We start from the raw sequence: 27,153 nt of genomic DNA on the forward strand, positions 1-27,153 counted from the left end.
ATGCATTAACCCCCGCGCTGACTTAAAAACTACCACCTGCTCAAGGGAGGCGGTAGTGGCTAGCGCGGCTGGCAGTTTAGCGTGCGGTATTATGCGCGTTAAACCGCTAGTGTGGCTTGATAAAAGGAGCCCTTAATGACTGAGGAAGGGGTGGGTCGGGCCCCACAAACTTAAGAGACATCAGTGGGGGTGAGGATGGGAGTGCGATCACTTTATTTACTGCAGGTTGTTCACGGTATACCAGCAGTGGGCAATCATGGTCACTGAGGGGCCACAACTCAGTTGAGTTTTCAAGATTTCCACAATTAATATGCATGAGATTGATATGTAAATAGATCTTATACATATTCATTATAGACATTTTGAAAACTCAACTGGGTTGTTGCTCTAAAAAGAATGATTGCTTATCCCTGCTACATTCACTCATTTCCAGAGCAAGTATTCACAGAAGACACTATTGATAAAATGCAAGTAATTTAGATGTTAGCATCAGAAAAGTAACCTTACATTTCCATTCTGTATAAAGTTTTTGTAGTTAATCTCCTTTGTTTAGATATGGAAAAGTAGGCAACAGAATGGACAGGAGATCTAGGGTTACAACTTCTGTATAATGTAAGGGGGGGGAAGTAAAGTTCATCAATGTAGATTTGCAAGAGCAGCAATTTAAGATCTTTTTCAGGGCTTATATTTCAGCATCGCAGGGTTCTTAATCCAGTCCTCAGGACTAGAGAATGGGGACATATTTTTCCCCATCCCAGCGGGAACTAATTTTCCAGTCCCGCCAAGTTCGTTTCCTGTCCCTGCCCCATTCCTGCAAGCTCTGTGGTATTCATCCAAGCTCAGTTTGATAAAAAAAACAACTATGCTCCCTGGAGTGTAAATGGAGGCACAATACATCCATACACAACTTCCGATGCAGTATGCTCAGACCAGGCCGGTACCAAGGGAGTTGATGCTAGTGCTTGGTATTTGAAAATATCACCCAGCTCTTTGAAAAAACTCATCGAAAGAACTGGTACCTGTGGCTTATCTGCCGGCATCATTGGTGCCGCGGCTTGCTTCGGAGGGTGACCTCATCAAAGATGAACACCTCAAACGAGAGGCAAGCTGTAAAAGAGCAACGCTGTTTGGTCTGCATCAAGGGACTCGATGCTGGTGTGACCTGTGACGTTTGCTGGGAAGCTGGCAACTTCTTAGCTGGCTTACCTGAGGGTGCAAGATCTCCCGATACTGATGTCTTCAATGTCGATGGTTGCGAGGTCTTATCAATGTCCATGGCACCCCAAACAACTTCTGCTGAAGTTTACGGCTTTTAATTGAGCGCTTCTGCAAGGTGGAACACCGAGAACAGGTTTCCACCCCGTGTTCAGGTCCAAGGCACTGCAAGCACCAACTATATGGGTCAGTGAGGGAAATAGGCCTTTGATACCTATAGCACTTTTAAAAATCAGTTAACGGCCTAGACATAGACGGAATTCTGGTCCCACTACGAATCTATCTCAAAACAAAACGAAGAAACGGACCAACTCATGACCTCCTGGATCAAAGACAGCACAAATATTCTAAACAAAATAGCCCCCTTAAAAACCCGCAGAATTAGATCTCCAAACCAGGAGGGATGGTTTGACTCAGAGCTACTACAGGCAAAGAGGGACCTTAGAAAATCAGAAAGACAATAGATTAAATCTGGAGCCCAGGAACACAGAGCAGCATGGAGACTCAAACTAAAAAACTACAAAAACCTCACCAAGGACAAACGAAAAAATTTCTATGCCCACAAAATTGGAAATGTTACAACTAACAGTAGTAACCTCTTTAAACTGGTCAACGACCTCTATAACCTCGAGACACTCACTGACAACCGCGATGAAGAACCCACATTAACCGCTAACACCCTAGCAGACTTCTTTAACTCCAAGATACAGAAACTAAGATCATCGATAACAGCCCCAGCCAATCCCCACAGGGACTTTCCAATTCTTCAAAACACAGACAAGTCCAAACCAGACCCAGGGTCCAGAACAGACCTAAGCTGGAACCAATTCACAACTATCGACTGGCAAACCTTCAACAAATACTCCAACTCCTTCTGTAGACTGGATACCTGCCCCCCTAACATTATGAAAACGGCTCCAATCCACTTTAAAGCCAATATGTTGGCATGGGTAAACCTCCTATCCACTGGTAATTTCCCAGAACAGGGCCACATTTCAATAACTCCAATCATAAAAAACACGAAAGAACCACCCAACACCCGTCTAATTACAGACCGATCGCAAGCATCCCGCTATTCACCAAAATAGCAGAAGGGGTGGTAAACGCCGAACTTACCACATATCTAGAAAAATTCAATATCCTAAATGACAATCAATCAGGCTTTCGCTCAGACCACAGCACCGAAACCATCATAGCCTCTCTCCTAGATCACCTACACACGCTCTTTATAGCCAGGGCTCCAGCGCCCTAATTTTACAACTTGACCTGAGTAGTGCTTTCGACCACAACATTCTCCTAGACTACCTTGCTTACATCAGCATCTCCGACCAGGTCCTCAACTGGTTCCACGGGTTCCTACGGAACAGATCATACAGGGTATTTAAGAACGACACTTTCTCATACAACTGGGAAAACTCCTGTGGTGTGCAACAGGGCTCCCCCCTGTCCCCCACCCTGTTCAATGTCTACCTCACCTCCCTAAGGAAACCTCCTGCAAAGCCCAAAGCTCAAATTCTTTATTTACGCAGATGACATCACTATAGTCATCCCGCTAACCAGTTTCATGCCAGAGCTCCTCACCTTCCTTGCAAGCATACTCAATCAGATAGAACACTGGATGCTATCCTACAGACTAAAACAAAATTCTTCCTAGCAACCCCCAAAGACAAAATCAAAGACACCACAATTCAAGTAAAAGGATCCATTTTCCCCCTTGAACAAACCTTAAAAATACTGGGAGTCACACTGGACAAACATCTATCCCTCGAGAAACACACTGATATCACAGTCAGAAAAAGTATCTCGGTGCTCTGGAAACTCCGCACCATAAAAAAATATTTTGACGACACTTCATTCCGCCTGCTAGTACAATCCTCCATCCTCAGCATACTGGACTACTGCAATATCATTTACTTGAGCACCACAAAGAAAACCATCAGGAGACTCACAATGATCCAGAACACCGCTGTCTGCCTTATATTCAGCCTGAAAAAATGGGAACACATCACCCCTTTCTACCACAAACTCCACTGGCTACCATTCGAATCCAGAATCCTATTCAAATTCGCCTGCTTTTGCTACAAAACAGTATTTGGTTTATCCCCAAGCTACATCACCCCTCACTTCACCCTGAATCACAGCATCAAGAACGTCCGCAGAATTCAACTTTTCACCTTCCCCTCCCTAAAACTATGTCACTCAAAAATATTCCTTGACAAAACCTTCGCCTTCCAGGCCGCCAAGTTAAACCCATGGCTAGCCCAAATGGTCCTCAAGGCCCCCAACTACCTCGGCTTTAGAAAATCACTCAAAACCCACCTCTTCCAAGACCAGGACCCTTAATGCTCCTTCTTTATCTACCAACACCCCCCCCCCCCGACCTACTCTCCCCTACTTCTACTTCGTTGTTCGCAACTTTGAACAATTTGGTATTGAACCGCTTGTAACTCTGTTTAATTGATGTGAACCGCCTAGAACTCTTCTGAGTATGGCGGTATACAAAAATAAAGTTATTATTATAGATATCACGCAAGCGGGCTTGGGCTCCCAGCACACATCACTGTCAATGGCAGAGGCTGACCAGGATACTGTGGACCTGTCTGACAGGGACATGGAAAGTGAGGGATCAGTCTATATGCCCTTGATGTCCGAGCAAGTCTTCCCTGCTGGGTAATTTGAGATCACAAACAGGAACAAGGATGCAAGAAACAGTGGCCCACAACCAAGGGGAAGATCCAACAGTACAATGACTGTTCAAGCCTTCAGCGCTATTAGAGCTCATTACGTGAAAGGGAAAAAACCTGCAAAAGAGGCAGTGGGACCCCTGGACGACCAGGGAAGAAAAGGGTACATCAAGGAGGATAAACAAATCGCAGACAAACTAAATTCCTTCTTTGCGTCCGTCTTTACGAAGGAGGACACCTCAACAATACCTGAAGCGGAGAAAGTGTTTGCAGGAGAAATAGAAGACAGCCTCACCACAGTTGAAGTGGACTTAGACCAGATATACTATCAGATCGACAAACTTAAAAGTGACAAATCCCCTGGACCGGATGGGATTCATCCGAGTGTCTTAAAGGAATTGAAGTTTGAAATCGGAGAGTTATTGCAAAAACTTGCAAACCTGACAATCAGAACTGGACAGATACCGGACGACTGGAGGATAGCGAACGTCACCCCAATTTTCAAAAAAGGATCGAGAGGGGAACCGGGCAACTATAGACCTGTTAGTCTTACGTCTGTCCCTGGCAAGATGGTTGAAGCACTGATCAAGGATAGCATAGTCCGGCACTTGGACGCATACGACTTGATGAAACCCAGTCAACATGGATTCAGGAAAGGGAAATCATGTTTGACTAATTTACTCCAATTTTTCGAGACCGTGAACGAGCAAATTGATAGTGGGAAGCCGGTGGACATAATATACTTGGATTTCCAGAAAGCGTTCGACAAAGTTCCACACGAAAGACTTCTCAGGAAACTACAAAGTCATGGCATAGAGGGGGATATACAAAGATGGATAGGCAAATGGCTGGAAAACCGAAAGCAGAGAGTGGGCATAAATGGGAAGTTCTCCGACTGGGAGAAAGTGACTAGTGGTGTACCCCAGGGCTCGGTACTTGGGCCGATCCTTTTTAATATTTATATCAATGACCTGGAGGAAGGAACATCCAGTGAGATCATCAAGTTTGCAGACGATACAAAACTATGCCGGGCAATCAGATCGCAGGAGGATCGAGAGAAACTCCAGAGCGACTTGTGTCGGTTAGAAACATGGGCGGAGAAATGGCAGATGAAGTTCAATGTGGAGAAATGCAAGGTAATGCATTTAGGCAATAAAAATAAGGAATACGAGTATACAATGTCAGGTGCAACTCTGGGGAAGAGTGAACAAGAAAAGGACCTGGGTGTACTGATAGATAGGACCCTGAAGCCGTCGGCACAATGCGCGGCAGCGGCAAAGAAGGCAAATAGAATGTTGGGCATGATAAAGAAAGGAATCTCGAGTAGATCAGAGAAAGTTATAATGCCGCTTTATAGGGCAATGGTCAGACCACACTTGGAATACTGTGTCCAACATTGGTCCCCCTACCTAAAGAAGGATATAAAGCTGCTGGAGAGGGTGCAGAGACGAACAACAAAACTGGTGAAGGGTATGGAGAAACTGGAATACGAGGACAGACTTATAACACTAGGATTGTTCTCCCTTGAGAAAAGGAGACTGCGTGGGGATATGATCGAGACCTTCAAAATACTGAAAGGAATCGACAAAATAGAGCAGAGAAGATTATTTACATTGTCCAATTTGACACGGACTAGAGGACATGTAATGAAGCTGAGGGGGGACAGGTTCAGGACTAATGTCAGGAAGTTCTGCTTTACTCAGAGAGTGGTTGACACCTGGAATGCTCTCCCAGAGGAGATTATGACAGAATCGACCATCCTAGGCTTCAAGAGCAAACTAGATGCATATCTCCTTAAGAGAGGCATATAAGGATTTGATGGACTATAAATTACGCCAGGTGTACACCTGGCAGGGCCTCCGCGTGTGCGGATCGCCGGACTTGATGGACCGAAGGTCTGATCCGGAGAAGGCAGTTCTTATGTTCTTATGTACCAACTCCCTACAAAAGTAACAGTTAAGAATCCCAGCAGGCGCCTTCCACTTAGTGTTCTATCCTAAGCGCAGCCCACATCTTTTCCCTGGCATCTGATGTTTTAGTCACCAAGCACTGGGATGCTCCTGAGGGCAATTTAAAAGTAGCCAAAACAATGTCTAGGCTGAATCCTATGACACAGGAGTGGCAACAGATGTTTGCTCAACCTAAAGTTGATTTTTTGCTAGCTTAGATAACCAAGCACACATCACTGCTAAGCGAGGGAGGTGTAATATTAAAGGATAAACAGGATCGTAGAGTGGATGTGATCCTAATGATAGTTCAAAGCTTTGGCCTTAGGGATCAAAGCAGCTACAGCAGACTCTTTTGTGGCATGTGCTTGTCATACCAAGATGCATGGGCTCACACTGCCAGAGAGTGAGCATTTGTCCCAGCTGATGCTAGCAGGGGTGGATTATGTGACCAATGCTCTATGACCTCATTAGAATCATGAGCAAAGTCTTGGAGTGTTCTATTTCAATCCTCAGATTGCTCTAGATCAGGCAATGGGCAGGAGATTCCACCTCCAAGGCTACTCGCAGCAGACTCCCCTTCAAATGACAAATGTTGTTCAGAAAGGGTCCAGACCAGGGGTGTCCAACCTGCGGCCCCAGAAAGTATTTTGTACGGCCTCAGTTGATGCAGTGTTTTCCTTTGCTGCCTCCGGATGTTTACCGTCTTGCCGGCTCTTTCCTCTGTCTTGCTGCAATGTTTGCGTGGCCCAGAAACATTTTTTTCAGCCAATGCAGCCCAGGGAAGCCAAAAGGTTGGACACCCCTGGTCTAGACAATCTATGGCACATTTAGCAGGAGTGGACAATGTCTGGCTGACCCAGAATAGATGTTATCTGCAGCAGCGTTTCAGTCCATCATTTGTCAATGGGGTCAGCCAACTTTCAATCTGATGGCTATGGCAAGTGACAAAGAGGTGGATCACTTCTTCAGTCGAAGATCCAAGCCAAGAACTGAAGGGTTAGACACCCTAGTCCAGCTGTGGCCAATGAGCAAACTCTTGAACATGTTTCCTCCATAACCCATGATAGGGCAGATTCTTCACAGAATAGCAACCACCCAGGTAGAGTGGTCCTCGTAGCAGTGGATTGGCCACTTAGGCCATGTATGTGGACCTAGTGCATTGTCAGAGGGACAAGAGTCTCAGACTGCAGGTACGGCACAATCTTCTGTCTCAGGGCCCAATGGTCATAGAATATCTAGATCACTTTGGTCTTACAGCACGACTCTTGAGCACATGGCATTAGAGCACAAAGGATACTCAGAGATAGTCATTGCTATCTCCTCAGAACCAAGCAGCCTTCAACGGTCTCCGTTTGGGCTAAGGCTTGGGAGATGTTTCAACACTGGTGCACAAAAGAGAAGGTTGAGCTGTTTAGTGCTCCACTCACGGTGGTGCTAGCTTTCCTCAAAGGTCTCGACAAAGGCCGTGCAGAGGTGTCACTCAGGAAGTCGTGAGCCTCTTGTGTTTCAGAGTCATGGACGCAAAGTTCCCCTGGCTTCTCACCCAGACATAGCCAGATTTCTAAAGGAAGCACCAAGGCTCAGACCACCAATAAAACCAGTTTCCAATGTGGAACCTTAACGTTGTTTTGCATGGCCTCAGTCAGGCTCCATATGAGCCTATTCAGGAGACATTCTTGTGGGATATTACTGTCAAGACATTTTCCTCAAGGCCATTAAATCAGCGAGATGGGTCTCAGTGATGCAGGCCCTGTCATGCAGGGAGCCCTTCCTCAAAGTATCAGAGGCAGGAATTTCCTTGCATACAGCCACGCCTTTTTTGCTGAAGGTAAATATGGCGTTTCACATCAAGAAGTAAGATTACCAGTGTTCCAGACCAGAGTCAATGAAAAAGGATGGGATTCTGAGAAAGCTGGATGAGGAGAGTTATTCTACGTTATCTAGAGGTCAACAATGAGTTCTGACTGTTGGACCATCTATTTGTGCTCATCAGTCAGGCTAGACGTGGTAGACTGGGTGTCTAAGGCTATCATCTCAAGATAAATAGTAGAGGGCCATCTCATCAGCATATATTGCCTGTGGCAAGCAATCGATGGTCTCCTTGAAAGCACATTACACAAGAAGTGTGGCTTCTTCACGGGCAGAAGCTTGGGCAATTTTGCCTGGGGAGATTTGTAGGGCAGGGACATGGTCTACTCTGCATACGTTCACCAAGTTCTACAGAGTGGACATGGCAGCATGGGAGGGGACAGTCTTCAGGTCCTCAATGTTATGAACAAGTGTAGAGTCCAGCCCTAGATTTCTGGAACTGCTTTTGTATGGCCCTATTATCCAGAATGACACAACTATTGCACTAGAAAGAGATATTAAGTTCTTACCTTGCTAATATCTTTTCTAGTAGATAGGTGTCATTCTGGAACCCCGCCCTGTCAGTTATTTACTCTACTTGTCTACTGTCTCAATCAGGAAGTTTAAGTCAAAACTGAGATTTTGGTCTACTATTTATTATTTCTATAGCGCTGAAAGGCGTACACACCGGTGTACATTTTAACATACAATAGACAGTCCCTGCTCAGAAGAGCTTGCAATCTAATTTAAACAGAACATTTCAGGGTTGGGGAGATTATGGTAGAGGAAAAGATACAGTGGGTAATAGGTATCTGACAGCAGTGAATGGGAGTTAAGAGTTGAAAGCAGTTTCAAAAAAGTGGGCCTTTATCTTGGTTTTGAACACTGCCAGGGATGGAGCATGACATATTGTCTGTCAAACTTCAAGGGTATGAAGAATGATCTATTGCTATAACACTGGGAGAATGTTTGAGCTCCATAAATGTTTCTGATTGGTATGGTTATTTTGATGTTTCAATTGTTCAATTAAAATGTTTAACATGTTTGGTATATAAGAACATAAGCATTGCCTCTGCCGGGTCAGACCAGAGATCCATCGTGCCCGGCAGTCCGCTCCCAAGGCGGCCCTCCAGGTCCATGACCTGAAAGTGTTCCCTACCTAACCTAAAATGTCCATACCCTATTCGCTCAGTGTCCTGTAAGGTAAACCTCTATCTGTACCCTGTTATTCCCTTCGCTTCCAGGAAGTCATCCAGTCCCTTTTTGAACCCCAGAATTGTACTCTGTCTTATCACCTCTCCGGGAAGCGCGTTCCAGGTGTCTACCACCCGCTGAGTGAAGAGGAACGTCCTTGCATTCGTTATGAATGTCTCCTCTCAGTTTTTCTGAATGACCTCTTGTTTTAGTTGTCCCTGCTAGTCTAAAGAATCTGCCCCTCTCCACCTTCTCTATGCCTTTCATGATTTTATAAGTCTGTATCATGTCCCCTCTCAGTCTCCGCTTTTCCAGGGTAAAGAGCCCCAGCCTGTCTAACCGTTCAGCATATGAGAGGTTCTCCATACCCTTTATCATCTTCGTTGCTCTCCTCTGGACCCTCTCGAGTATTGCCATGTCCTTCTTGAGGTATGGCGACCAGTATTGGACGCAGTATTCCAGATGTGGGCGCACCATTGCTCGATACAGTGGCAGGATAACTTCCTTCGTTCTGGTAGTGATACCTTTTTTGATAATGCCCAAAATTCTGCTCGCTTTTTTTGAGGCCGCTATACATTGTGCTATCCACCAATACCCCCAGATCTATTTCTTTAGAGCAGAATAAATCTGTAGTCTCCTTCTTATGTATCCTATATAAGATTATCATCTCCTTTGGTACAAACTGAAGGGAGGCAATAGAGCCCTCTGGAAAAGGAGGAGTTGAAAACCTGGAATGGATTCCTTCTGCACAGCTTGTAAGCATAGGGAGAATACCATACTGTCCAGAATGACTCACCTATCTACTAGAATAGATATTGGCAAGGAAAGGACCTAATCATTTTTTCCCAACATTCTGTTCACTGTTTCCCATCAAAACAGCACACAACAAAACATCTTTTATTGTACATCAAGCCTGATATCAGCATTTATATTAAATATATTTTTCAATAAAAAAAGCAGGTATGATTACTTTGAAATTGTATCATTAGATTTAGAAAGCAAGTTCAAGAAAAAACATCAAGAACCCATATTATATTCTTAAATATGGTTTAATACTCTTCTCCATATCTGTACATCACAACACCAAGATATAGCTGCTTGGGATCTCTCTGTAGAGACTACAGAGTATGCAAAGGCTGGGAATCTTTACCCCATTCGGTATGTACACATATATGTATGTATATATGCATATGATGTGCCACTGAAGAGAACACATTGATTAAAGAAATACAAAATTTTGGCATCATTTCCAAACTTAAATAGTAAAAATAAAAACTACAAAACGGAAATGCATACCCTAAAAGTTATTGTGAAACAAGCAGTATTTGAATGTAAATTTACATCCAATTTTTCTGGTTTTGTCATATCACATTAGACCCATTTACAATGGCAAGTTCCAAAGGTACTGCTTTAATGAAAGTAAAGCTCCATTTTTCTGCAAACAGCAAGTCCAAAAAAGCAGGTTTACTTAAGAATTACTCAAATTATGTGATGAAATAATTTGTGTGCACAGTTTGCAAACATTTAATTACTGGGTTTTAAAATAGAGAGGGTACAAATAGTTATGTAAATCACAGACAAAACAGTTATTTTGGACCCCAATATTTCTGAAAATAGTGTGAAAACCAGAAAGTTACAATGTTAATAAGACATACTTTATCCATTCAAGTGAAACAGGACAGTTGGAAAGGTATGTAACTGTACAATCTGGGATCATTGTCTACAAGTTCTATTTCTGACCAATATATCAGGAGTTTGAGAAAACAAAAATAAAAGTTAAGTTAGCAGAATAGGTATCTAAATTTTAAATACCTATAACCAAGCCAACTACCAATCTCAGTGAAGCAAAGTTGTTTAGTTCTGTGCATTACATCCTTGCAAACAATATCAAGAGCCAAAAGAAAAATCCAAAAATCCAACTTTGGTTCTATGACGTGTATCTGGTGAACTATAACCATTTTTACAATTTTGAAATGCATGTTTCGTTACCAGCATTACAAAATATTGCATAATTAGGGTATAATTAAAGAACTGCTCTAAGGCTACCGATTATATGTCAGATGTACTGGTCCACTTACTCATTCAACCTCTAACACCTTGGCACTGAAAGTTGAGGAGTTCCCCTCACTTAATACAGTAAGTATTAATAATAATAGGAAGGGAATAGAGGTTCCAGATCTACCAACACCAAGGATTTCATTGCACTGCTAACAAACTCACTCATATCAAACTTTCTATCATTCAAAGCATCACAGTTGTGCCAACAAATCAAAATGTCACATAACTGAATCAGCACGATTGTATGCAATCCTACCATGAAAAAAAAAAATTCTTAGTGAGGGAAACAGAAAAAGAAAACCAAATGTGATTTGTTTTTTTAAACCGATATATTTTTCAAAAAGAATTAAAGGCCACGCTTGCCCAGTTTCTACACTAACATGAGCTCCAACTCGGCCCCAGTTCACTGCAATCAATGAATGTGCTCTTTGCAAAGTGGGAACACTCTCTGTTTAAGCAGAGCCCTTCACAAACGTGAATTTTTTAAGTTGCAGCTTCCAAAATAACCTTTGCAGGAAGATACTTAATTCTGTTCTTCATTCATCCAATCTTAACCGAGGAGATTAGTTTGAAAATTGTTCTAATAACTCCTTCCTGCTTGTCATCACGGGCATAATCTGAACTAAGAAAGCCAAGTAAATGGGTCATTGCCAAATGCAGCAACTGAATTCTTTCCAAATATAATAAAAACAAACCAGTTTGATCTTAATTCTATTAACTTCAGGAAAAAAGGTTTTACAGCAGATAAAGTATTTTACTTCTGTATCTGAAGGTTAAAAAATAATTTTCATAAAATTCAAGAGCAACCAATTTCACTGTTAAGTAAAAGTAAAAACTGGGATTTATTGAAATCAGTCCCAAGTGGCAGCTGAGAATCTAGCAGTTTGCTGTTGCACTGACACTATGACAAATCAAAAGTATTTTTTTTATTTTCTTTTTTTTTGAAATTGTATCCAATGCTTTTATAAGATCAAGTTCTGGAAATGCTCCAATTCTAAGGCAGAGTTCTCTCATTTTCCACCGTCAGTTTGCTCCTTGGGTTGGATGCTGGAGGCTGAGGCACAGGCACATGTTGCCAGACCCATTTCGACTACCTAGTAGTCATCAAGGTCAAAAAATTCATCATCACCTCCCTGGTATTCCATTCCTTGGAAATCCACTCGGTACCGCAAGATACCTGTTGAAAAGTGGGAGCTGTTAGTTTCCCTGCTTTAGCACATAGAATATTCAAAAACAAATGCACAAAGCGTTAATGATATGGACAGACTTTTCAAAATTTGTCTCACAGCTAATATGAATAAGCATTGTTGAACCTGTAGGGTTTAAAGGGTTAAAATCCCCTTCCTCCCATCCAACCTATTTACAATCACCATCACTGTGGGAAGAAGTAGGTTAACTGCTGTTCCAAAAGCATTTTTTTAAACAGAGGATTAGGATTTTATCTTCGATAATCTGTTAGTCCCTGTAGGATTCTACTCTCTAGGTGTTCAATCCCTTCCCGCAATCCAAGAGCTTCAGAAATCATGTGCTTCTTCTATCTTAGAGAACGAGTTAGAGCTCCCTACAATTCAGTCCCAAAGCCAAGCAACCATACCGTAACCAATCCATGACAACTAAGGGGGCAGGGGGAAACTTCTCCGGCAACAATTTCTGTTAAGATCAGCTCTGCAAAATATAAAAACAAGTAATAAACAGGCAAAACGCAATGCAGAAAAAGACATTAAGGAACAATGTAGAATTAATCTGCTGTGTGCAATGAGCACCCACATGAAACAGCCATCAGCACGTTGCACACTCACAGAACAGAAAATAGCCCCCAGGATCTGTTGACTTGCTGGAAGATCCTGTAAGAAGAATAACCGAGGCAGAAAAATGTAGGCGATTCTGAAACAACGAAGCTTGCAGAGAGGGCAGGTCATATGGAATCCTACAGGAACTAACAGAAAAAGAAGATTATCAAACGTAAAAACCTAATCTTCCATTCTGTTACGTTACTTCCGGATTCCATACTCTAGAGGTGATGTACCAAAGCAATGGCAGCGTCTAGGGAGGGACAAAAGAACCTGCCCACATCACCGAGGTCCCAAGAACGGCATCAGAGCGAGCCACAACATCCACTCAGTAAAACTGGGTAAAGGTATGAAGAGAGGACTAAGTAGCCGCCCTGCAAATTTCATTTGGATGAATCGCTCAAGAATCTGTCCATGAGGCAGCAATACGTCTAGTCGAGTGGGCCGTAAGAGAAACTGGCGGCTGCCTACCGCGGGTGATGTAAGCCACAGAAATGGCCATACGAATCCAACAGGTGATAGAGGTCTTAGAAGCCAGCCCACCTGGCCGAGACGGAATAATCAGGACAAAGATGATCAGATAGCCGAAAGCCAACAGTCTTGTCCAAATAGTGGAGCAAGACTCTCTCGACGTCCAATTTGCAGAAGATATGACCCTTCCGCACTAATCCCGTGAAGTGAAATGCAGGCAAGTGAACCTCCTGGGTGACATGGAAATCAGAAACCACCTTCAACAAAATAGAAGGTACTCTACAAGAGAACCACTCCCACTTCCGTGATATGTAGAAAGGGTGCACTGCACGAAAGTGTCTGAAACTCCAAAACACAGCAAACTGAAACAATGGCAATCAGAAAGACAGACTTGATAGTCAGATCCAGAAGAGAAGCATCCTTCAGTGGCTCAAATGGGGCTTCCACAAGGTTAAGATGCCACATAAGGAAATAAAGACGCAAGGGAAGTCGCAAGTGAAGCACCCCTTGCAGTAACCTGGTCACATTGGGATGAGCAGTAAGCGAACTGGAACCCCTATGTGCTCGGAAGCATGAAAAGCCTGCTACCTGAACCTTAAGGGAGGCCACGGCTAAACCTATATCCAAGTCCACAAGAAGAAAAGGCTGAACCACCGGAGAGGGAGCCCGCTCAGGCTCTATCAGGCCTAGGAACATCACTGTTGGAAAGCCTTCCAGGCAGTAGCAGAAGCCGAAGTAGAGGTTTTCTTAGATTTCAAAAACATCAAAATGACCACATCAGAATAACCATGCTCCATCAAGGCTGAACATTCAAGAGCCATGCTGAAAGACCAAAGTGCCATGGAGTCTCCATGCAACATTATCCAGCAGATGAATTGACCAACTTTGCTAATGAGAGACATATAAAGGAGGATGTTAGACAGCCAGGGCAGAACCAAGGCGTTCAGACCTATACTCTGTTCAACTGAGCTATGAGGGCCTGGCTGAAGCCATCAAGTCCAGTTGTGGTGGGCCGCAGCGCTGCATGATCAGATGGAACACACTTCGCTATACGGCTTTGACTCTGGCCATGTGTGCTTCAGAGAGAGACAGAAGATGTAATACCACCCAGCGAAACAGTATGTGAGCTTCCTGCCCCAAGGAAGCGCTTCTAATGCCCCCTTGACGAGTAACATATACCACCGCCATGGCGTTGTAAGAGAACACTCGCATCTCTTTCTCTGCCATACTGTGCTGGAGAGTGAGAAAACACCAGCTGAATTACCCAAAGCTCCAGATGATTGAAATGACCAACGTTGCTGATGTGGTAATCAACTGCTCCTGAATGAAGTGGTCCCCACAGAGAGCATCCCAGCCCAACAGGCTGGAATCTGGCACGAGATTGAACCACTCTGTGGCCGAAGATATATACCCTGGCAGAGAGCCTCCCCCTGATGCCACCAGCGGAGACTACTGTGAGCTGGTTTCATCCAGGGGGCATTTGAAGAGTATGACACTGCGGAGACCACCAAAGAAAGAGAGACTCCTGTCGAGGGCACATGTGCACTCTGGCCCAGGGGCCACTACCAGAAAGGCTGCCATGGACCCCCAGCACCTGCATATAATGCCAGACTGAGGGAACAAGAAGAGTCAGATCTCTAATTTGCTTCTGAAGTTGGGAAGAAACACATGGCCCTGCAGCGTGTCAAAGAGAAGGCCCAAATACTGCAAGGTCTGTGGCGGCAGCAACTGGTTCTTCTTGAAGTTGACAATCCAACCAAAGCGTGGTAGCAGAGACACTACCATCTCCACCGCTCGCTCACACTGCTGCAGAGATGGAGCCCAGATCAACCAGTCACCCAAGTAAGGATGGTCCAGGACCCCCTGCCTGCGGAGAAAGGCTGCTACAACTACCATCACCTTGGCGAAAGAGCGTGGTGCTGTCACAAGCCAAAAGGCAGAGCTGTGAACAGGAAATGCTGTCGCAGAACATGGAAACGCAGAAACCTGCGATGCTCTGGGTAGATTGGAAATATGGAGGTACGCCTCCATGAGATCCAAGGACACCAGAAACACTCCAGGAGAGACAGTAGCTATGAGCATGTGCTTGGTTTCTATTCGGAAAGGAGGAATCCGCAAGAAGCAATTGACAGACTTGAGATCCAGAAGGGAGCCTGTTGTTGGCCCGATGAAGTATAAGGAGTATCTGCCTAAGCCCGATTTGTTTTCTGAATGGGTTCTATTTGTTTAGATGTCCATGAGACAGTGCAGGATATCGCGGACCTTTAACTCCTGCTCTAGCCCACCTGCCAGACAGTCCACAAATAAATACTGAGGCAGGCAAAATGCCATCTTGTGCCTCTCGCGAACGATGTCCAGCACCCACTAATCCAAGGATATGCGAGGTCACTCCTGGTAAAAATTGAGAGAGGGAGCCCCACCTGACTTCTGACATCATTGGGGCTTTTTTTTTTTTAATAATTAGGGGCAGGAGCAGTACGGATTTGGATGCCTGAGGACATCTTGAATCGGAAGTGAGGTAACAGCGACGGTATCCCTGGGAATATATATGTGGGTGGAAGAGCCTGAGGATCCCTGACGAAAGCTGCAGGAGGGACAAAAAGTACTACGGTCCCTTCCCTAAGTCCGGTCAGCAACACAGGCCAGGAGATCGCTTAGGCCTTTACCAAAAAGAAGCTGAGCCTTGTAAATGAAGTATGCTGAAAATGGCTTTGGAGGCAGAGTCCCCAGCCCAATGACAAATCCAAAGGGTTCGGCGTACCGACACCTTGTAAGGTAAGACCTTATTGAGAACACTGAAGAGAACAAAAGGGCATCCTCCACATAATTCACACCATCCAACACCATGTGGGGGCAGGCGCATCATCCTCAACAGAGGGTACATGGCGTAATCTCAAGAAACATGAACGGCTACAAAGGAGGCTGCTATCGCAGCCTTGAAACCTGAAGCTGCCACCTCAAAAAGCCTTTTCAAGAGAATGAGCATACTGTGATCTGAACTTCATTAAGTTGTACATCCCTCACCGCTAGGGAGGGCCTTGCACCAGGTGACCTGCACCACAGCGGAATCCACCTTTGTCTTCTCAAAACTGCTGAACAGCAGGAGCCAGTGAAGAAAGAGTAACCAGAGTTTGAGAGAGCTTTCTGGAATCCCACTGGCCCATCACCAGATGGAAAAGCTGCAGGTGGGATGGAAAACAGGAGGACAACACATCAGAACGGTCAGTGACCGAACACTGATATATAGAAGGCTGAGAGTTCAATTTAAACCCTTTCAGGGCATCAGCATGAAATGGTAGACATAGTAACATAGTAGATGACGGCTCAACCTGATTCAACCTGTTGAGGGTTTTTTTCTTCTTCTTCTTAGCTATATCTGGGCAAGAATCCAAAGCTCTGCCCGGTACTGTTCTTAATCTGTGGATGGTGGGGTACTTATCCAAATTCAGACACTCCGAGGTATTGTGCTCACAAGTCCCTGCAAGAGTATTAGTAGCAGCAACATTCAAAAGAGACATATTGTCAGGAGACAGGATAGGTAAAATATCTGTGCAACAACTAACACAATCGAGATCAGTCATAGCTGGAGGAGAGGGCTCCCACACAGGAACCTTCAGAAACAGCGTGACCAGCCTGAAAAATGGCAACGCATCTGCAGTCTGCGTTAAATGAGCCGGATCAGAAAAACTTGTACTCTAAAAGAGCCAAAGGAAATCCGGGGAAAATGCACACCCCCATGGTCACTGCTGAGTCCAGTTGAAGGACTTGCGCCACGCCAAAAGAATCACCAGACTCAGAATGCAAGCATTTGATGCCAGTGTCCAGAATGGCCAGTGGGCGAGACTTTTAGCCCAAAACACAGACCCATAGGAGGAGAAGCCCAAAGTTCCTGCCCCCCCCCCCCCCCAAGCATGCTGTGGCAAGCGGTACACAGATGCTATTCTGGCGCCAATCCAGTGCAATCCATACATGTAGTTGATAGATTAGAGGCTGAGGAGTCCATCCCAATCGATTTGCAACAAATTCAAGGGGTTTTGAGGCAGAAATCAAGCTTTGAAAAAAAGATTGATTAAAATCCAAGATGGCTGCCGCCAGTGAATTTGCACCAAACAGCAAAAATAAAGAAAATCCAAAAATAAAAATTAGCGATTTGGAGTTTGGGGAGGTGGGAGAACCCTACCCTCAGAAACTCAGCAAAATAAGTTTTACATAGTTCCAAAGACCATCCCTGAAGTTCCTATAGGAAATAATGGAGGTGTACTTAGTCTGTGAAGTGTCTGCCTGACAGCTCTGTTACACTGCAGCTGAATGGAGGAAAGTGATTTTCTGCCTCAGAAACTGATCCAAATGACCAAACATGAAGATCTTCAAAGTGCCAGTCGGACAGACACTGATTAACATCTGCTCCCATGCGACCGGGGATGGGAAATGCAGCCTGTGCCCTGAAACCCAGAGGAATATTTAACTCAGGATACATATAGCTTGCACTTAAACCCCTGACAGGGTCAGAGGGCAAGCAAACTCCCAAGGGAATTGACCCCGAGTTTGAGAAAGGTGGCATGAGCAGGCTGGCTACACAGATCTGCCAAAGTTTCTCTGTGAAGCAGCAGTCTGGCTCTGCGGGACCATGTCCTTTCCTCTAGCAGAGAACACCACACAGGGTCTTCTCAGCACTGAAGCCACCAAAAAAAAAAAAAAGAAGTTTAAGCAAAAAAATAAGAAAGAGATGCAGAGCAGAACAAAAGACTTCTGCACGGATTGTTTGCAGAAAGTTAAAACTGTAGGGGGCTCTAATTCACTCTCTAAGGTAGAAGGAGCACAATCTCATAAAATCGTTTAGATTTCTGCAACTCCTGTATTACGGGGAGCGATTGAACACCTAGAGCGGGGGTCGGCAACCTGCGGCTCCAGAGCCGCATGCGGCTCTTTTCCACCTTTGCTGCGGCTCCGGTAGTGTGTCACGCAGGCATGCACCTTACAAGTCCAGCGTCACGGCGGGAAATAGCCATGCTGAGCAGTGAGCTCAGCACTACACAGATGAAAGCCTTGCTTGCTGATTGGTCCGGCGGTCCCGTGCCGCCGGACCAATCAGCAAGCAAGGCTTTCATCTGTGTAGTGCTGAGCTCACTGCTCAGCATGGCTATTTCCCGCCGCGACGCCGGACTTGTAAGGTGCCTGAAAAAGAAATCATCCTGGCCGGGGTCGGTGTCATGCTCCGGAGATCTACAGCCTTCCTATCTCCCTCTCCCTTCTACCTGCTTCCGGCCACATCCCCTGCTCCGCGGCTCTCTTCGGCAACTCAGCAGCAGCGATAGACACAAGCTTCTGACGTCGGGGCCTACCCTCTGCGAGTCCCGCTTGTTTCAACTTCCTTTTTCCACAAAGGCGGGACTCGTAGAGGGAAGGCCTCGATGTCGGCAGCTTGTCTTGATCACTGCTGCTGACGAGTTGCTGAAGAGAGCCGCGGAGCAGGGGGTGTTGCCAGGTGCAGGTAGAAGGGAGAGGGCCAGATGCAGGACTCGTGGGTGAGGGAGGAGAAGAGAGAGAGAAAGAGAGAGGGGAGGGAAACAAAAGGAAATATTTCATACTGGGCTGGGCCTGAGTGGAGGGAGGGTGGAAAGATTCTAGCTACAGGGTGCAGTAACAAAGGAAAAGGGGGGAAAGCTGAAAATGGAGATAGTGACACAAAGAAGAGAAAGGGTAAGCAGGACCTACTGAATAAGGATAGAGATACAGAGGGGACATGAAGAGGAGGTGAAATAGAGACATAGAAGTAATGCTGAAAAAGTGGGGGGGGGGGGGGGAGATAAAGACATTGAAAGGGCAAATGGTGAACATGGCGTAAAGATAAGGACAGAGACAAATGAAGATTCTGAAAAAGTGGTGAGATAGGGATATAGGTGAGATGGACACAAAGAAGGGTGATGCTGGAAAATAGGTGGAATGGTAATTCTGACAGACACAGAAGGGAAATGCTGGATCAAGGAGAGATGGGGCTCAGGCTGGATGGAATGAGGAGAAATGCCTTGTTGGCCCGGAACTTCCTCTCCTACGTCAGAATTGACGTCAGGGAGCGGAATGCTGGTCAGCGCAACACTTCTGCAGGGAAAGCTTGGGACGGCGGTGGCTTGGGGGCTGTTCCCCGATTGCGGTGGCAGCAAACCGAGTGGCTTGGGGGAGGGCACGGAGACAGAAAGAAGGGGGAACAGGGAGACAGAAAGAAAAAGTTGGGGGAGAGAATGAGGTCTGGAGGAGAGGAAACATACAGGAGGCTGAAAGAAAGGAAGAAAGATTGGATGCAGTCAGAAGAAGAAAGTGCAACCAGAGACTCATGAAATCACCAAATAGCAAAGGTAGGAAAAATGATTTTATTTTCAATTTAGTGATCCTGTATATAGCATTAAGATAAGAAACAATATATGCAGTGTTAGATTTGTTTTATAATGGTTTTGCGGCTCCAAGTTTTTTTTTCTTTTCGAAAATGGGTCCAAGTGGCTCTTTATGTCTTAAAGGTTGCAGACCCCTGACCTAGAGTATGGAATCCGGAAGGGACGAAACAGAATTTGCTGTTTCGCTTTCCTTCCTTTGTAGAATTTAGTTCCTCCATATTCCCTTTCCTCCCTAGCTTACTTCCTCTTTTTTATTTTTAACTCCCTCTTTTCTCTTCAGATACAGGGGACACTCCAAGCCAGAGCCATCTTCCAGTTGCCTAGTAGCTGCTCTCTCTCTGTAGCCAGAGACTGCCCATATCACTCAGCATCTTTGCAACTTATTGAGAAACTAAAGGTTCTCCTCTCTCAATAGGGGTAGCACTTTCCCCAATGCCTTATTCCCATCTGTCTGCTGCTAACTGCTCCCTCAGTGACAATTTTTGTGTGTGTTGGTGTCATACTGTTTTTTTATCCTCTCCAAAATTTTACGGTTGTATCCACTCTGTTTCATCCCAGCCCCTTTTTGACCCAACCCTTCAAATCTACTCAACATCTGGCAGTGAAAGGAGCTAGCACGTTCTCTGCCTGTTTTCAGCCAGATTTTCTTCCCCCTGTGTCACATTTGGCTTTGAACTTGGATAGCTACCAGAGCTATAGCTACTGCTGCTTCTTGTTCTCATCCCAATGCACCCACAACAAGCCTTTCCTTTGAGCATTTGATTTGCAACCAAATCCAGTAGTCAACTGGGTTTAGGTCTGGTGAATTCACAGGCTAGAGGTCTGGACCAATGAAGTCTGGGGTCTCCTAATGTAGCAGTTCTACAGTGTCCTTTGCCCAATGTGTTGGGACATTGTCCTGTTGGAAGATAAAGTAGTCTCCTGACATGCGACGGGTCGCTGGCAACAGCCAAGTCAAGAGAACGTCCCAGTAGTATGCCCCATTGATCTGTTCTTCATCAATCCTGGGGTTTAAGATCTGTGAATCAAGTTTTGAGATTGCAACAGACCACAACTAATTTGATGAAGGTCAGGTGGGTCCATAGAAAGCATTTAGCATTAACCTCACACTTCAGTGTTGAAGGCACATACAGGCAATCATTCTGTGTGTTAATCGGTGGAGTTACTATAAATATCTTTTCATCTGTAAACCATATGAAGCTGACGCTGTGCTCCGGATACTTGGTCAAAAGCAGCTTGCACCGTTTCAGGCGTGTCTTTGTTGTATAGTTAACTCTTGGGCACCACGCTTTTTAAGACGCTTTAATTTCAGATCGTCATGAATTATCCTAACTACAGTTGCTTCTCTTGCTATTTGGCGAGTTGTTGGTGTGTTTGCAGTGCATCCTCCTGGCTCAGTACAAGATCGTATATAACATCAATGTGCTCTTGTGTGCGAATAGAGCGCAGTTGTCTGCTGCCTGGCTTACGATCCACAGTCCCATTGCTCAAATCTTGAGCATCAAGACCGCTTTTATTCCAACCCATCTGTGAGAACACTTTCAACAATTGTCAACTGCTGTAATCTTTTAACAGTACCAAGTTCTTTATCACAATTCAGTCTTCTGCAGTGAAAACCATTTTGATACAGAGACTGTTTATAAACTATCTGCTTCTGCACGAATCCCATAGCAACAATTCATTTTCACAAGGTCATAGCGTGGTGGGAAATATTTACAACATTTTACATCAATTTCATTCAGGACAAGATGCACTAAATTTCATAAGAATTGGCCGAGTTCTATGAAAGATACAACAAAAAACATTTTGACGTGTTTTCTTTCCTGGTTCACAGTGTATTTATGTACTACTGTACCCTCACTTGGTGATTAGAATTTTTTTTTTTTTTTTGGGGGGTGTGGGGTGGAAGATCAAATACACCAATACAATAAGATTTTAACACCCATGTATACAATATAGACAGTACTATAATCCAACTATTATTCACAAAACTCAAGTTGGTATTTCAATATAAAAAGTTAATTTACCTCCAATGCCACCAAATCCTTTCACAAACTGCGATCCCTCCTGTGATTTGTCTGTTACAATTTCCAATGTTGCTCCAAATTTCTTGTAGTTGTTAGCAAACCATTCCAGAAGAGGCATGCTCTCTATCAGTTCATGTTCTTGTCCAGTCTGCACAAGACATTAAAAAATAAGATGTGCAACAAATGTTTAGTGTTCCCTGTGATTGCTCTAAACAGAAACAAATTATTTACCTGTAGCAAGTGGTGTTCTCCAAAGACAGGAGACGTTATCATTATCGAAACCCTGCTCAAGAACAGCTCTACAGCCTCATAAAACCTTCTGAAAGTTCACTGCACATTTACACTTTTCTGCCTGCCAAGGATCTAGCCAGACAAGTATCTAGCTAATATAACTGAACTCCAAGAAGAGATGGGATGGGATGGAGAATACCTACTGATAGGTAACTTTTCTAGAAGGACAAGGAGGATGATATATTCTCACGTGGCATTTCGTAGTTACCACGCAACAGGCAAAGCCATGAAGTTTTTTTGGTTGTTTTTCTTTTTTTTTAATGCAGCCTTGAATAAAACAAATGGGTTTGGAAAAGGGGGCAGAGTTCTATTCTAAACCTCCAAATTCTAGAGAAATGTCTGGCCAAATCAACTGTCATGTCAGGAGTGCTGTTCCAAACAATAAATATAAATGTTGACAGAAGACCATGTCACAGATCTGAAAATCTCCTCTATGGGAGGATGATCTCTAGTGGACTACCAAAGTAGCCATAGTTCACATTATGAGTTGACAGGTCCCTCTAAAGCAGGGATCTCAAAGTCCCTCCTTGAGGGCTGCAATCAAGTCGGGTTTTCAGGATTTCCCCAATGAATATGCATTGAAAGCAGTGCATGCACATAGATCTCATGCATATTCATTGGGGAAATCCTGAAAACCTGACTAGATTGCGGCCCTCAAAGAGGGACTTTGAGACCCCTGCTCTAAAGTCAGCCTTGTTGGGCACAAGTGAAGGAAATGCAGTTTCCTAGCCAATTCAAAAGAGTATATTTGTCATTGGCTGGGTCAAAAGAAAAAAAAAAGCTGGGCAGGCTTTCTATGTGCTTTTCTTTTTTTTAAAAAAAAAGGATGTAGTGGCCTCCTCCTCCCCTATAGCCACTCCCAAACCTCCAGGCCTTTTAGAATCAAAAGGAAATGGAGCAAAAGGTTTTATGTAGAATGTTCCTTAAGAACAAGTGTAAGGAAAAACGCAAAGTAAATTGATGCCTTCTGGAAGGTACTGTATAAACATGATGGTACAGTGGAAGGCATGTTGCAAGAGAAAACTGGTTTATTTTGCTTCAAAAGAAAAAAAATGCAAAAATCTGATATGGTGGGCATCTAACTTACAGGCTCTACACCCTTGTTGGATCACGTCAATGTCCTTATATCAAAGTATCCAAGCATCAGGAAAAAACAACAACAAAAAAAACCACCTTACAGGTTCTACACCTCAGGGTGGAATCCTGAAGTAGTTGAAGCCTGAATGATGCATGGCAATTTATGATGTTCTTGCTGAAAGACATTTGGAGGAAAATAGTTAGTCTTCAAAGACTAGAAGTCTGGAGAAAGGGAAAAGGTATGCCCAAAGGCTAGAATTCTGGAGAGAGGGAACAAATCCGTCAATAAAGCTAGAATTCTGGAAAGAAGAAAAAATTTGGCACCAAACTCTGTGGAGTTGGAAAAAAATGAGACATCTGAGAGAAGAATCAACTGTCCCCAAAGGTTTAAAGTCTGGAAAAGGTGTAAAAGTTCAGAAGTCTGGATACACAGAAATCTAGAGAGAGGGAAAAAGTTTATCATGAGGGTTAGATGTCTGGAGAAAAGGAAAATGTCTGTCCTCAGAGGCTAGCAGTCTGGAGAGAGGTGAAAGGTTTATCTTAAAGGCTAGAAGCTCAGAGAAAGGGATTTTTTTCCCCAAAGGCTAGAAATCAAAAGAGAAAAATTCTTGTCTCCCCACATGTAAAGCCGCTTTGATATTTGAAAAAGCGGGATAACAAAATTTTAATAAACTTGGAAGGGACAGAAATCAGGAGAAAGGAAAAAAGTCAATCCTAAAGGCTAGAATCCTGGAGAGAAGAAATACAACTGACCTAAAGGGTAATGAGACTTTTTTCAAAATTCTCATGTTCCATTATGTGGTTAAAAAAAAAAAAAAAATTGGTTTTACCCAGATGAGACCAAGTCTATACAAGATAGATAGAAAAAATTCCTGGCAGTGAGAGAGGAAACTCAGGCTTTAGGAGCATCATATTTACTGGCATATCCATGTAATAAGATACCTGGGTGTAAAATATGTTTTCTTTGAACTGGAGCATTTGAGGGCCTTTGTTAATATTAAGAAAATCTCCAGCGGTATTGATCCAACTAAAAATGTATGATTGATGAATGAAGGTGCATCACTTTGCATTTGTCTACATTGAATTTCATCTGCCATTTGGACACCCAGTCTTCCAATTTCCTAAAGTCTTCATAAGAACATAAGAAGTTGCCTCCGCTGGGTCAGACCAGAGGTCCATCTCGTCCAGCAGTCCGCTCCCGCAGCGGCCCATCAGGTCCATGACCTGTAAGGTGATCCTCTTTATCCTTCTATCTGTACCCTTTCATAATCCTATCCCTACCTCTCATAATCCTATCCCTACCTTTATCTGTATCCCTCAATACCCGTGTTCTTCAGGAATTTATCCAATCCTTCTTTGAAACCCTGTAGTGTACTCTATCACAACCTCCGGAAGCGCATTCCAGGTGCCCATCACCCTCTGAGTGAAAAAGAATTTCCTAGCATTGGTTCTAAACCTGTCCCCTTTTAACTTCTCTGAGTGCCCCCTTGTTCTTGTGGTTCCCAATCAGTGTTCCCTCTAAGCGGGCGGGTGTTGTGAGCAAACTTTTTTCACCGTGAGCCAAAAATATCGGGCGCCAGCAAGTTATGAGCCAACTCGCCCGATTCTCCTCTCGCTGCCCTGCCATCTGCCGTACGCCTCTTCCGATCGTGCGCTGTGACGAGAAACGTGTGCGCTGCGATGTAATATTTTGTGCGCCAGCGCACGCCAGCGCAGCTTAGCGGGAACACTGGTTCAAATGGTTTTATTTATTTCCCCAAATTTATTTTTGTTATACGCATTGAAAATATTTGATATTGCGTTTAAATCAAAATCTCAATAAACTTGAAACGAGTGCCCGTGAGATTGTGGGAGGGTTAAATACTCAAAACTTAGAAGTTTTTGCTACGCCAGCTTTCTGGTATCTTTACATACAGTGGCGTACCTAGCATATGTAACATCCGGGGCCCATCATTTTTTGGCACCCCCCCCCATCTGTAAGAAAAACATGATTTTTAGTAACAAACCACACGTCACACATGAGTACCTAGGAAAAGGCAGCATCTTACATATTGCAGTGAGCAGTACATCAATACACCCATTGTAAAACTAAACAAGCCAGACCAGCACAGATCAATCCTACACCGTCAATCCTAACAGAAAACCATGTCTTTCGAACACACAGAACACAGAAAACACCTTCGCCTAGTAAGGAATATGTAATCACAAACTAACCCCTCCCTCTTTTACAAAACTGTAGTGTGGATTTTAGCTACGGAGGTAACAGCTCTGATGCTCATAAAATTCTGAGCATCAGAGCTGCTACCACCAAGGCTGGTGCTAAAAACGCTTCACAGTTTTGTAAAAGGGGGGATAAAATAAAAATACATAGACAAAGGTTAAATTGAACCAGCAAGAAGCTGGACTCTGCATACAATGCTTCACAGAAACAGTGACACATGTCTCCTAAAGCAATAAATAAATAGAAATTTTTTTCTACCTTTGTCTTCTGTGGTTTCTCCTTTCCTCATCTTCTTGTAACTCTCTTCCTTCCATCCACTGTCTGCCGTCTCTCTTCCCCTATATGGCATCTTCTCTCCTTCTATGCCCCTTCCAGAAACTGTATGCCTCCCCCTTCCATCTCTCCTTTCACCCCATTGGTCTGGCATCTCTCTCCTCGCCTTCCCTCTCCCACACCTCTCCTCATAGTCTGGTATCTCCCCTTCCCTGATTCTCTGGCATCTCTCTCCTTTCCTTTTCTTCCATCTTTCGCTCCCCCTCCATGCTCTCACATCTCCCCCCTTCCTTTTCCCTTAGACTGGCATACCTTCCTCCTATGCTCCAAGCCCTGGCATCTCCTTTAATTCCCTCCCTCATCTTCCTTCTCCCTCCAGCTGGGTACCGCAACACTCTTCCCTGCAGCTCTGCACTTCCCCACAATTGCCATGCTTCGGTTCCTCTTCTTCCTTCCTTCCTCCCCCCCCCCCCCCGCGGGACCCTGCGGCACCATCAACTCTTACTCCCTCTAATGTCGGCCCTGCAGCTCCAGACTTCCTCGCACCTTCTCCCCTCCCCCTTTGGATCGCTATTATTTTAAATGTTATAGCCGCGGAGCTGTATCCATCAGTGGAGATGTCTAACCTCGGCCTGCCCCGGAACTCTTACTGCAACAGTGACTTCCTGTTCCTGCCTAGACGGGCGGCTGCTGCAGTAAGAGTTCCGGGGCAGGCCGAGGTTAGACATCTCCACTGATGGATACAGCTCCGCGGCTATAACATTTAAAATAATAGCGATCCAAAGGGGGAGGGGAGAAGGTGCGAGGAAGTCTGGAGCTGCAGGGCCGACATTAGAGGGAGTAAGAGTTGATGGTGCCGCGGGGGGGGGGGGGGAGGAAGGAAGGAAGAAGAGGAACCGAAGCATGGCAATTGTGGGGAAGTGCAATCCCCCCAATGCGTCCCCTTACCTTACCGACGCGTGTGTGCGCTGTGAAGAGAAACTTTGCGCTGCGATGTAATATTTTGTGCGCGAGCGCAGGCCAACGCAGCTTAGCGGGAACACTGTTCCCAATAGGCTGAAGAATCTGTCCCTATCTACCTTCTTCTTCCTGCAGTTTTTCACAGTCCGCATGTGTTTTAACAACTTTGAACAGTTTATTATTTTTTATTTATTTATTTTATTTATATACTTATTTAGGTAATTTATCATATTTCCCTAGCTGTCCCAGTGGGCTCAAACTATCTACTGTACCTGGGGTAATGAGGGGATTAAAAGACTTGCCCAGGGAGTCACAAGTAGCAGCAAGGGATTTGAACCCAAAGCCTTAGGGTGCTGAGGTTGTAGCTCTAACCTCTGCACCACACACTCACATCTACAAATTTAAACACCTTGCTCATAGTTCCAATTTCTAGATCATCAATAATAATAAAACCTTAAGCGCGCATGCGCACTTCTACCTCCGTGATCCGTAGCTCCATGGCAGTTTTCGATGTGCTCAGCGGTTTGTGTGCGGCGAACCCTTTGCCCTTTGTTTTCTTTCGGCAGCCAGATGGTAGGTAGCAGCAGCGGGGGCCGGTACGGTGGGAGGGGGGGTCAGACTTCGGCTTCAGCGCTGGAGGGAGGCAGGCAGGCTGGCTTTAGCGCGGTAGATAGGGAGGGAGGTAGGCTGGCTAGCTTCGGGGGAG

General features: G+C 44.6%; 1 protein-coding gene across 1 annotated transcript in view; it reads right to left on the reverse strand.

Moving 5' to 3' along the window:
• Nucleotides 1–10,279: 10,279 nt before the first annotated feature.
• The window catches only part of ETF1 (eukaryotic translation termination factor 1), a 74,548-nt gene continuing 57,674 nt past the window's right edge, over nucleotides 10,280–27,153 (reverse strand). Inside the window, exons 10-11 of the mRNA XM_033926864.1 lie at nucleotides 21,626–21,773; nucleotides 10,280–12,125 (exon numbers count right to left, since the gene is read on the reverse strand). Coding sequence (XP_033782755.1) covers nucleotides 12,043–12,125; nucleotides 21,626–21,773 — 231 coding nt within the window. The 3' untranslated portion in view covers nucleotides 10,280–12,042. The remainder of the gene's footprint in view (nucleotides 12,126–21,625; nucleotides 21,774–27,153) is intronic.

This window comes from Geotrypetes seraphini, chromosome 18, assembly GCF_902459505.1.
Source record: "Geotrypetes seraphini chromosome 18, aGeoSer1.1, whole genome shotgun sequence".
Lineage (NCBI taxonomy): Eukaryota > Metazoa > Chordata > Amphibia > Gymnophiona > Dermophiidae > Geotrypetes > Geotrypetes seraphini.